Below are 12,661 nucleotides of genomic sequence, written 5' to 3'. Positions count from 1 at the left end.
ATATGACAGAAGACTGGTCCCATCACTTTCAAAACTGTCATGTGAGGAGAGATTGTTAAAGCTAGAATTACCAGCTCTAGAACAATGAAGAGAAAGAGGTGACCTATTGACCATCTATAGAATCACGAGAGGCATGGAAGTCCTTGATAGAGAAGACTTACTAAATTGGGATAAGAGAAATACAAGAGGACATGAAAAGAAACTCAAAAAGGACAGTTATAGAAGGGACCTGAAAAAGGACAGCTTTCCAGAGTGGTGGATGTCTGGTACAAATTGGATAAAACAATAGTGTGTGCAAAAACCATACATGAATTTAAGAGCAAACTAGATAATGCAAGATACAATGACAGGACACCACCTTAAATTCCATGTTTCTGCCCTTATACAGGGCCATCAGCAGTCACTCCTTCATATAGTCTCCTCACTTGCATTTATTTCCAAATGCCTATTTTTTTGTGACACTTTTTAATCATCCAAGGCATTTACTTGCTTCTCTCTGTCTACAATTTACTTATACTGCCACATGGCACCTTACCTACCTAAAAATATCCACTTGTTCCAGCCTCTCGTTTCAGACTTACTTCAAGCTCATTGCCATCCTCTCCCCTTGTACATCTCATCACCTAACTTTTACCCACATTCACCTTCAACTTTCTTTCAAGTTGAAGGTTGAAGAAGATTCACACGAAGAAAATGTATTCTTGAGACAATTTAAACTTTCTTTAAGTTGAAGGTTGAAGAAAATAATTCACTTGAGGAAAATGTATCCAGGTAGCCTTGAAAAGATTTCGGACAATTGTCCTCAGCTACAGGTACTGCCACTGTATCCTCCATTTTGCCACAATTATAGTGGTATGAGCTGGTTCAGCTTGTGGAGCCAGGTCTGGTATGAAGGCAGAAAAGGAGTGTCCTCTATATTCTGCATGAATTTGTTCAGGCATATCTTGAAAACTTCTACACTGTAGGCTGTTGAAACTGCTAGCCTATTTTTTTTTTTTTTTTATAATCTCTGGCAGTTTATTTTGGGAACTAATATATCAAGATCTTCCTCACATACTGTTAGGGCTCATGTTGATGCTGATATTAGGTATTAGTCCTTCCAGAATGTGCCAGGTGTATATGACCTAATACCTTTCTCTTCTTTAGAGAGAATAGAACCTCAGGTGCTTCTGGCATTCCCAGTAGTTTTTACCAGCCAGGGAGGTAATTCTACTGGTGAAGCTTCTCTGTAAAGATTCAACCTCCTCTATCTCTCCGATAGTTGTTGGGGTCCACAGCTGACAACAATCCTTCAGTTCTGACAACAACAAGCTCTTCCAGTCATGAGCCATTCCTCCTCTCTAGTGCTGAAGTCCCCAGGAGCCTGTCAGTCTTGTTGCAGACTCTGTGATGGAGTGCACTTGTTGACTGAATTTACCGAAGTTGCTTAAGGTCACTCCCAGTAGTGTTGTCACTACCATACTGTAGACCCTCAAGTTGATTTTTGTTAAAGAACATGTTATTGGCTGTCCATGGATAAATTTTGTCCAGGTCTTCTTTCAGCAGGTAGTTATCCTTCTGCAGCCTCATTTCTCATGCCACTCTATTGTCATTGGCAAAATATGAGATTACTGAATGCTCCACATCCTTGTCTATACTAATGATGATCACTAAGAATAGGAAGGGGCCTAAGACAAACCCATGTGGGACATCACTAGTTATTAGTGACTTCTCAAATAGGGTACCATTTACTGCCACCTGTTGGATTCACCCTTGGAGAGAACTGTGGGTCCACTTTCCCAGTTTTCCTCTGACCCCATGGAGGAGAGCTTGTGCAGCAATACAGTGGTCCACCTTATCAAATACTTTGTTAAAATTGAGATATACCACATCAACATGTTAGAGAATTCACCTGAACCAGACGAAGTGATATCCCATCACTACTAGATCTTATATTTACCAAAGAAACACTTAATAAAAAGCATTGAGTACAAGCCCCAATTGGGAATAGTGACCATAGTGTGCTAACATTCCAATTCTTGATGGGAGGAATGCTGGATGGAATTCAACATAGTCCCAAGAGATCTTGTTACAAGGGTGGCTATGAAGTGGCCAATAACATGTTTAGTAAGGTTGATTGGAGACATTAAAGCAATCCTTTCCAAGTGAAACAAGACCTAAACCCATAGGATGACTGGAAGGGTAATGAACAATCTTAAAGAAAAGGAGGAAGCCTGGAAGAGATATAGACAAAGTCAAGGACCAGGTACAGTATGTACTGTGGGAAGAGAAATGAAGTGACACAAGCTGTAAGAGAGGCAAAATATAGCTTTGAGAAGAAACTGTCTACTAAAGTTAAATCAAATCCTAAGGCTTTCTTTGCTTATGCCAGAAACAAGAAAAAGATCATGGAGGAAGTAATACAACTTAAGTGCTCTGATGGCTCTTTAACCTCCAATATACCTGAGATATGCAGTGTAATTAACAGAATTCCAGAAAGTATTTATTAAGGAGGATGGAAGTAATAATCAAATATCAGTATTAGATAATAGTTTTCTGGACAAGGGTCTATGTGCAGATTCAATATAGAAGATGTGAAAACCATGACTGGAAGCTTTAGATTGGAATCAGCACCTGGACCTAATGAAATCCATCCTAAGGTACTCAGAGAATGTGTATGTGAATTGGCACATCTAATTCGGATGATATATAAAACTTCAATTAGTTCTGGGAATTTGCCAGGAGACTGGACCAAAGCCAACATCTACCTTATTTTCAAGAGAGGGGATAGGACGAATTCCTTATATTATCGACCTGTGAGTCTCACCTCTGTTCCATCTAAAGTAATGGAAAAACTGTTAAGAAAGGATATAGTTGAGCACCTGGAAAAAAATCACCTGCTACACAATTACCAACATGGGTTTAGTGCAAGGAGATTTTGCCTGACCCAAGTGATAGAGTATCTAGAAGCATTAGAAAATATATTAGATGATGTGGATAGTGTAGATGTCATTTATCTTGATTCCCAAAAGGCATCTGATACTGTCCCCCACAGCAGACTTAGCTAAATTGGAAGTTTAGGACTGAGAGGAGAAATATATAGGTGGGTACAATGTTTTCTTAGAAACAGACAGCAATAGGTTTGTGTCTGGGGAATCTCCTCGGAATGGCTGTAGGTGTGGAGTGGGATCCCACAGGTGAGTGTACTGGGTCCAGTACTGTTCCTAGTATTCATAAATGACATGTTAGATAATGTCCAATCAAATGGAAAACTCAGCTGATGATGCAAAAATTTAACATCAGATAAGAAATGCAGAAGATGGTATCACCCTACAACAAGATTTGAATGTAATGAAGGAATGGAGCCAAGAGTGGTTGCTCTAGTTCAATGAAGAGAAATATAGTTATGCATATTGGAAGAAAGTACCCAGGATGTGAATACAATTTGGGACAGAAAGTACTGGTGGAAATACAAGAGGAAAAAGATCTTGCAGTCATCATTACTAGTGATCTCAAGCCCTCAAGACAGGTACCCAAGGCTGCAGCAAAGGCTAATTTAATGTTGGGGTTTATAAAGAAGACTATGACAGGTCTTGATATGGATATGATGATGATGTCCCTATGTAAGGCAATGGTAAGGCTGTGTCTTGTGTATTGTCTCTATAAATAAAGAAGCTGGAACAGGTACAAAGAAGAGCTACTAAACTAGTCCCTTAACTAAAAAAAATTTCATATGAGGAGAGATTAGCTAGAGTAAGACTCACCACACTTAAAGAATGAAGGACCAGAGGGTACTACATGATAGAAACTTTCAAAATCTTGAAAGGTGTGGACAACGTTGGGCCTGAAGAATATTCACAGCTGGTTACCAGACTGCCACCCACAAACAAGATGTCAGAGCCTCAATGAAACCAGGCCACTAAAGTCTAAACAGTAAAGAGCAACAAGTTTTTTAATTCAAGGGTACCTAGTGAATAAGTGGAACTCCCTTACTGAAAATGTGAATATTAACACCAGTGTAAATACATTTAAAAACAGATATGACCAGTTTGAGACTATAATTAAGGCAGTCAAGAAAAGGCACCCCTTTTCACTTTCAAGTTTAAGCTCTCTTACCTCTTTTACTTTCACTAAGTCTAAGGTTGTAGGTTACTCTGTCAGCCAGTCTCCATACAACCAGCCTATTCTTGTAAAGCCTATCTGGATACCTTGGCCAAGGTAGGTCTCAAGTACAACTGGTTGAAATATATGAATGGCACAATGTTTGAATGTGCCTATGACACATAAGGAGATGATAAGGATAATAGGCAGTGACAATCTCTATATAATAATATACTACACATTAGGTCTATATAATGAAAACACTTTAGAATCTTCGTGGAGAATTATATAAACTTTTCGTAACAACTCATCAGACTTTAGTAAAAAAAAAGCACGAATTAAAAAATAACTAACTGTGGCACAGTCGGACGAAAGAGTAGAATAAGCGAAACTATACATTTCGGTTGCTAATTGCCCCTCTTCAGTAGACTACTGAAGGAGATTGCAGTTAGCAATCGAAATATATACTAAATATAGTTTTGCTTACTCAACTCTTTCTTTCGTCCTACTGTGGTGTTACTGTTAGCTGCGATTTACAAATGTTACTACATTTCTCACCAGTGATGAATTAAAAAAAGTTCAACTGAAAACACGTATTGAAAAGTACCTCGTCTATACAACTAAGCTTAAGTTACCATACATAACTAGTTCCTAGATTACAGTTCAATATTGAAACTTACTGACATATGACACGTATCTTACCCATCTTTATTTGTCTTTTTCAAGCCAGTAACTAGATGCTAACGATGCTATCTGCATCCCTCGAATTCACGCCGACAACCTGTCCGAATGTAATCCGTAACTATTGTAAACAAATTATTTGTAGATGTGTATGCAGTAGTACTGCTATAATATAACCTATACTCTCTTGTATTGCTATATTTCGTCTCAAATATTAATATCTAATGCTAATATAAGTTATCAAAATATTTCAGATATGCTTTTTTACGGTATGATTACATTTTTATTCCATTCTAAGACGTGACGACGTAATCGAAGACTAACAAACCAGCAGTTTACACGTCAAATGGAAAATTGTAGAGATTATTAATAAAGTTCCACATTATTATTTTAACATCTAACAATTACTTAAACAAGAAATAATCTAATTGATTAGTTTCATTCTAGAAAACTTCAATACAGCATAAAATAATTTCATAATCATAACAATACTTGTAATACACGGGCTAATATAAAAAAAATTATATATCTTAATAAAGTGTCAGAATATATCTAATTAACATAAAATTTATAATATAAAACTTGTCCCAAAAATTAATTCTACGTAATCTATTTTTCTAATGAATATTTAAATAAGTAGATGACGCAATCCACGTTCGTATTGCTTTGATGCTGAAGCTTACAGTTCTATTGATCATCAAATGGGATCGCTGCTTCTCTGCAGTGATGGGGGTTTCATATTTACAAAGCAACACTAAGTGCTTGTTGCACAACAACATAGATATGTTTTGTGTTGTTTTTTCATTAAATGTCCAAACAACATTTAAGAAAATCACATGCTAATGCTCCATATAACATCATGGTCCTACGTTAATATCTGCATGTGTATAGGTTATTTAATGGTATGGTCACTAAATGAGGTAGTGTAATAGGTTCAAGCAACATGAACATGAACCATTACCTTATATTTGTGTAGTAGTACATAAGCGTTGCAACAAATCAGTAGATGACTATCAAAGTCGTACAATCCTACTCAACTCTTATTTTACTGTATGCGAACCCATTTGAATTCTTATAAATACAACGGCAGTACAAAGTTTGATAACAAAATTCCTTAAATACTTTCACATTTTAGATTAAACTAATTGTGTTATATGGTATATATATATATATATATATATATATATTTTTATTTATATATATACATATATATATATATATATATATATATATATATATATATATATGCATATATATATATATATATAAATATGTATATATATATATATATATATATATATACCATATATAAGGCTCCTCAGTCTTGATGTTTCCTCGTTATTTACAAATATTAATGTCGATGATGTACTTACTTTTTTGGAAACCAAACTGCAACAGTTTCAAGACACTTTCCCCCTCCCTGTCAACAAAATTCTTGCTTTAGTTCGCCTTTATGTTTCTTCAATTTTTTTTTTTTTCCTTTCAAGGCCAATTCTTCCGTCAAAACTTCGGTTGCAGTATGGGTTCCAATTTTTTTCCTGTTTTGGCCAATTTATACATGGAGTATTTTGAGTGTACCCTTTTGCCCAGCATCAAACCGCCCGAAATGATTTGGCTCAGGTACGTAGACGATATCTTTTCGGCGTGGGATGACAGTTGGGGCCCATTTGAAGTGTTCCATGATAAATTGAACCAATTGACCCCGAATCTTAAATTTAAAGTTGAATGGGAAGAAGGACACCAAATCCCTTTCTTGGATATCTTGATAAGAAGAACTGATGATAATTTATTCTTTACAGTGTACCGTAAGCCCACCCACTCAGGGAGTTACCTTCACTTTTTTAGCAATCACCCTGACAATGTTAAGAAAAGTGTTGCCTCTGGCCTTTTCTTGAGGGCTTTTAGGATTTGCAGTCCTCAATTTCTGGACCAAGAGATTGAGGGGATCAAATGTCAACTTGAGAAGTTGGCGTATCCACCTTGGTTTCTGGACCAAGCCCTCAGTAAGGCTAGGGCCAACCATTTTAAAACTTCCGTCCCCTCAAGTTTTCACCGCTCCTTTAAGGACGTTTTAAAAATTCCATTCAATAATACCATCAGTTCTTCTACTAAGTTGTTTCCTCATGAACGTCTCACTATTGCCTATCACTATCCTAACACCGTCCCTAAGCAAATTGTGAACGTTCAACAAAAACGGAAGGAGGTTGAGTCACCTGGTGTTTATTGTTTGCCCTGCAAAGATTGTGATTTGGTTTACTTGGGTCAAACCGGGAGAGACTTGAACACTAGATTGGCAGAACATAAAAGGTCAATTAGGTATGGGCAAGAAAACTCGGCTGTATTTCTTCATGTCAAAAATAAGAATCATTCTTTCGATTGGGGTAAGGCCAACGTAACTTTTCTTTGATCAAATTACATGGAAATCACACATTTTAAAGAAAATAGGTCAAATAATGCAACCATATGCTAATTTTTTATATAAAATTGTGCATTTCAGCAAAAACAGTCCTCAACACTCCTCATCACTCATTCTCGCTAACCGTTCGTACATCCTTGTCGAGCATTGTATATATATATATATATATATAAATATATATATGTATATATATATACATATATATATATATATGTATATATATATATATATATACAACACTGAAGGGGTCCCAGTGATTAGAGATACATTGTGGTTGTTAAAATGTATATATATATATATATATATATATATATATATATATACATACATACATACATATACCAAGGCTTTACCCCCCTTACAAGGGAGGTAGCCAAAAAGGGAAAGGCATAAGATCATTCCCACTCATTCCATCCATGAATACACTCCACACCCCTCCACCCTTCCTCTTATCTTAGCACCTCCTGGATGACGGGTCATCCCTGCACCTTGTCCACTGCCCTGGGTCAGAAGCAGTGTCGCAAGACACAGCACATCCACAGCAAGGCCGCTTCATTAAATCGGCGACCCCCACTCTCCGTCCCCCCATGCATAAAAGAGAAGACGGGGAGAAATCCCTTCGGTCTGCGTCAAAATTTGCTCATACATACTACCTCACCCTCCATTCCACCTCATGCATCACAATATCATCCATATACAACCATTCTCCATTCACTATATTGGTTAAGATTCTCTCTGTATACTACAAATGACCAATGGGAATACAAGTCCTTTTCGTAAACATCCCAACACGTGTTGATTTCAGAGATGCAACATCAGCATTTTAGCATATGGCTCGAGAGTGTTTTTATTCGAGAAGGGCCCAGCGTGGTGATGGTGTTGGTGGTATCGTCAAAGGTGGTGTCGTCAAACCAATCACCACAGAGCCCCCCTCCGAAGAAGCGTGTGTCCCCACACGCCACGATAAATATCACAACCTTTAACGACCCAGCACACACAACACAAAACAAGATTAAAGAGGAGGGAAAAAACTCTAGGGGCCTCGAACTCAGAGAGGATAGAAGTCCACACAGTGGAAATCAACCGGCCATGGGAACGATGGGCCCAGAGTGTAAAAAACCTCCGACAAAAATTATATAAAATTATCTTTAAGACAAAAATAAACATAAATTTATGGATAAAAGATGTAAATATATATTTTCTCTTTTTAAATGGTAATGCAGGTCCAATTCTTCACATTGTCAATAGTATGGAAGATGCATCCCCGAGGCGACAAAGACAGGCCTCAGGTGGAGTTCAAATATCCTTGCGGCGACAGAGATAGGGCCTCGGATGTAGTTCAAGTGTCCCTGAGGCACCAGAGACAGGGCCTCGTCCCAGGCGTAGGCCAACGTATAATAGAGTGGGTGCTTTCCCACTAACCGGGCTACTTGTGTCAAGGGTGATGACAAGTCCGCTGCAGAGTAGTCTCAGCACCTGGCCAAATCCTATGGGACCAGTCCGCTGCGTATCTGTAAGACAGTCTCAGAGGCAACACAATCGTCCAAACAATCGTAGTGGAAACAACGATATGTAATTTGTCTGTCCGTCTTAGGACGCGAGGAATAAAATCTCGTCGTACAGTCTCAAGTCCAATAATGTCACTCCTAACACCCTAGTCATTTCATAAAAACAGAATTGTTTCAATCAGCTAGCATACTCATCCCATATAACAGGTTAACGGTGTCCATAAGATTTCAATCGTGGCGATGTGAGCGAAGATTTGAATCAGATGGTCCTTTGATTATCATTTCCTAAGTTTATTGTTAATATTGTTCTTTATTTAGAATATTAATTTTGTATAAAGCTTGCAATATTTGATCAGAGGTACTGTTTTCAATTAACACGCGGAAATTGCATCATGTGTCAATGGATGAATGGCACTTTAACATGGGTTTGGCAACAGCAAGACCTAGACCTTGATCCTATTTAAATTAAACCATGGTCTTCAAACATAGAAAAAATCCAAATTTTGACACTGGTATTAACGAAATGACATATGCAGAAAATCATTGGTGTAATAATGACATAAGTTGATCACTCACGGTCACGGCTGACATATGCAAAGATTAAGATAATCTGTTTCTTCCAATTTTATGTAATATAGATATAGCTCTTCAATGGTCGGCTAATAGGTTCCTGTCTTATTCCTGTAAATTGAATTGAAAATGATGTTAGACATATAGTGCACCGCTTCACAATTTTTGATACATCGGAAATGATATAGGTGAACACTCAAACTACTTAAGTTAGACATTACAATTCATCCATAGCCGAAGAGAAGACAGGCAATGTGCAAGAAGAAAAACATTCTTTTGGATACAGTAGATTTCTACTATTAGCATTAATGCTAGTGATATGTAGAACATCTTCCAATACATCAATATCCTTATCTCTGGAACCTGATATTATTTCCGCGAAAGCACTTTTAATGGGAGTTCAATTTTTTCAATGAGTCCAAATATCTATTTAAATATATATAGCGTATGTCCATTTTTCTATCATTTAATTTCAACCCGGTATGCACTATACTGACATGTATAGGTGTTTGCTGACCGTAACTGCCGTTGATGGATAGAAATCAATTACCGACGGTTGTCATTAGGACATAAGCAATTTCATTTGCCACTAACATGTTTTCAAGATGTTTTTATATCACGCGCGTACCTGTTTCATATAATTTCTTTGAACAGGAACTGTAACTGTCCAGCTTGAGGGAATGTCTGTCTAATTAGCTGTTGAAATATAGAAAAACGGAATGTAACAGAACTCAATTTTTTGTATAATCGCGCAAATCTCAATTTCAGGAAAAACTTAGTTGTCCTCCTTATTTATTTACAGGGCTTTAATTTACCGAGGATTTAACGTCAACCTCGTTTAACTCTTAGCACGCGAGAATTCCTCTCACAGATTGAGTTATAAAATTTCACTTATATTTTTCTTACATGTTGGATGTTCATTTACTGAGCTAGCTCAAGCTCGCGGGATTAAAATATTCCACGGCATAACCTTAATTCTTGGGATTTTTTTTATATATCGAAGAATGATTTGATTTATTTTATTTTACTCACATGCAGGACTTTATCTAGGGAATGTTTCATCCTCGTTTAATTGCATATAATTACATATAATTACTTTCGACGAGGGAAATGTTTCAACCTCCAAACCTCATTTACCGAGGACTCATTGTATTTCACATAGTTTTTGTTTGAGATATCATATACCAAGGGGATTGTTCATCCTTGCAACATGTACAACCACGCATACCTCATGTACCGAGGGTTTTGTAATTTCCACGTTTTTTGATAGTGTAACGGCTCCTTTCACGACAATCGCGCATATATATTTTTATATATATTTTTTCATTTATAGCGGGAATTTTATTTCATCAGGGAAAGGCATAAACCTTGGACATAACCGCATATATCCTTTTTAAAATTTATTTCTAGCGGGACTTTTAATTTTTCGTAGTTCCTTTTTTCCTAGGTAAAGGTATAACCTGAAACATAATTTTTTCGTATCTCCTTTTTCCCTAGGCAAAGGTATAACCTGCAACATAGAATTTTTGTAGTTCCTTTTTCCTAGGTAAAGGTATAACCTGAAAGGTATAACCTGAAACATCATTTTTACGTATCTCCTTTTTTCCTAGGTAAAGGTATAACCTGAAACATCATTTTTACGTATCTCCTTTTTTCCTAGGTAAAGGTATAACCTGAAACATCGTTTTTTCGTATCTCCTTTTTTCCTAGGTAAAGGTATAAACTGGACACGACCGCGCTTTTCGTACCTCCTTTTTTCCTAGGAAAAGGTATAACCTGAACACGACCGCACTTTTTGTACCTCCTTTTTTCCTTGGAAAAGGTATAACCTGAGACATCGGTTCACAAAAATAAAGTTTCCAAAAAAAAATTCTGGTTCTTTTTCCAATTTTAGATCGCGACACATGTGTTTTTAAACCGAGGAAAATTTCTTCCTCTTTGTACTTTTCAACCGAGAGGGAACCGACTTCCTCGGTGATTTCATAAATCTCTTTTAATTGCCATTGAACCTTAGCCTCAATGGTTTATGTTTTTTGCCCGCTAATACATTCATAGCTCGCTAATACATTCATTAGCCCGCTAAAATACATTCAGTAGCCCGCTAATACATTCAACAAATCATTCAATTTCCCGCAAACATTCAATACAGAGGGAATCGACATCCTCACTGGTTTCTCATTTCTGCCCGCAAATTCTTTCGATTTTTTCTTTCGGTTTGTTCGATATTTTTCGTAGACTTATTCCGATATTGCCGCTTAAAAACGTAAGGGTATAGATATCCTCATATGTTTCAATGTTGCCCGTTTATATAAGGTATCCTCGTGGATTTCATTCAATGTTGCCCGTATATAAGATATCCTCGTAGATTTCATTCAATGTTGCCCGTATATAAGATATCCTCGGAGGTTTTATTCAATGTTGCCCGTTTGTAACATATATGGTTTCACTCAATATTGCCCGTTTATAAAATTAATATCTTTATACACGTAGGTTTCATTCAATGTTGCCCGTATATAATTTTCGAAACCTTGAGGGAATCGCCAAAAATTCTCACATAAATTTTGTTGGACACCCTGTTTTTTAGGGGAGTATGCCTTCTTTATATCACTAATCACACTTTTTAAATATATATATGTATATATCTCATATTTCACAAATCTCATATATGCTCAAATATTTCATACATGCTCATAAACAATGTCCTCCTCTCCCGAATGTATTGTTTAGCAATGTATTTGTGGTTAATGTATACAGGGAACTTTAATCGTGAATGTATACAGGGAATTTAATCATTTGTATATATATAGGAAACTTAATCGTTAATGTATACAGGGAACTTAAATCGTAATCTTAAACGTATACAGGGAACTTTATCGTTAATAGGGAATTTTATCCCACCGCGGGGCCACCAATGTCGTGCTCCTTGTTTACGAATATATATGAATAGGTATATGTAAGTGGTAGCTGTGGCCAAGATAACCGGAATAACTAGGAACACGATCAAACGTATATATAAGAAATTATCACTTCACATTTGGTGGTGAATGAGACTAATGTTTCCTAAGTATGTGACTTTTATTATTGTGTGATATTAATTTATATTCAAATTATATAGTGAATCACTGTGATGTGTACGGTGTGCGGGTGTGGGAGGCTGGACTATGACATAATTTGTACAGACCTTTCTCTGGTTTGCGAGGATACTTCAAGGTTCATGATGCACTACTCGAGTCACGAATAGACTAATTAATAATAACTTGATTTCAGATACGTCTGAACTTGACACTGTTGTTATGTTCTTAAGAGAGAAGACTGAAGACTGAAATTTACTCTATTGCTGGTTATAAGGGAACCTCTGGATGCTATAGGCTCCTCCTACAAATTATTATGATTGGTTAATATTCTC

At 36.7% G+C, this 12,661-nt stretch overlaps 1 protein-coding gene across 2 annotated transcripts in view; it reads right to left on the bottom strand.

The window, feature by feature from the left end:
* LOC143025417 (protein KRTCAP2 homolog) overlaps positions 1–5,059 on the bottom strand; it is a 33,422-nt gene extending 28,363 nt beyond the window's left edge. The window contains exons 1-2 of one of the 2 annotated variants that reach the window (XM_076185075.1): positions 5,041–5,059; positions 4,783–4,861 (exon numbers count right to left, since the gene is read on the bottom strand). In XM_076185075.1, the coding sequence (XP_076041190.1) occupies positions 4,783–4,786 (4 nt within the window). In that variant the 5' untranslated portion in view covers positions 4,787–4,861; positions 5,041–5,059. Of the gene's footprint in view, positions 1–4,782; positions 4,862–5,040 lie in introns of those variants that run through there. The other variant, XM_076185074.1, reaches the window with a different exon arrangement.
* Between the last annotated feature and the right edge of the window lie 7,602 nt (positions 5,060–12,661).

The sequence above is a fragment of the Oratosquilla oratoria genome, chromosome 5 (genome assembly GCF_046742065.1).
Source record: "Oratosquilla oratoria isolate Oo_2021 chromosome 5, ASM4674206v1, whole genome shotgun sequence".
Taxonomy (NCBI): Eukaryota; Metazoa; Arthropoda; class Malacostraca; order Stomatopoda; family Squillidae; genus Oratosquilla; species Oratosquilla oratoria.
The sequence above is the reverse complement of the archived record's forward strand: the minus strand, read 5'-3'. Positions and strand labels throughout refer to the sequence as shown.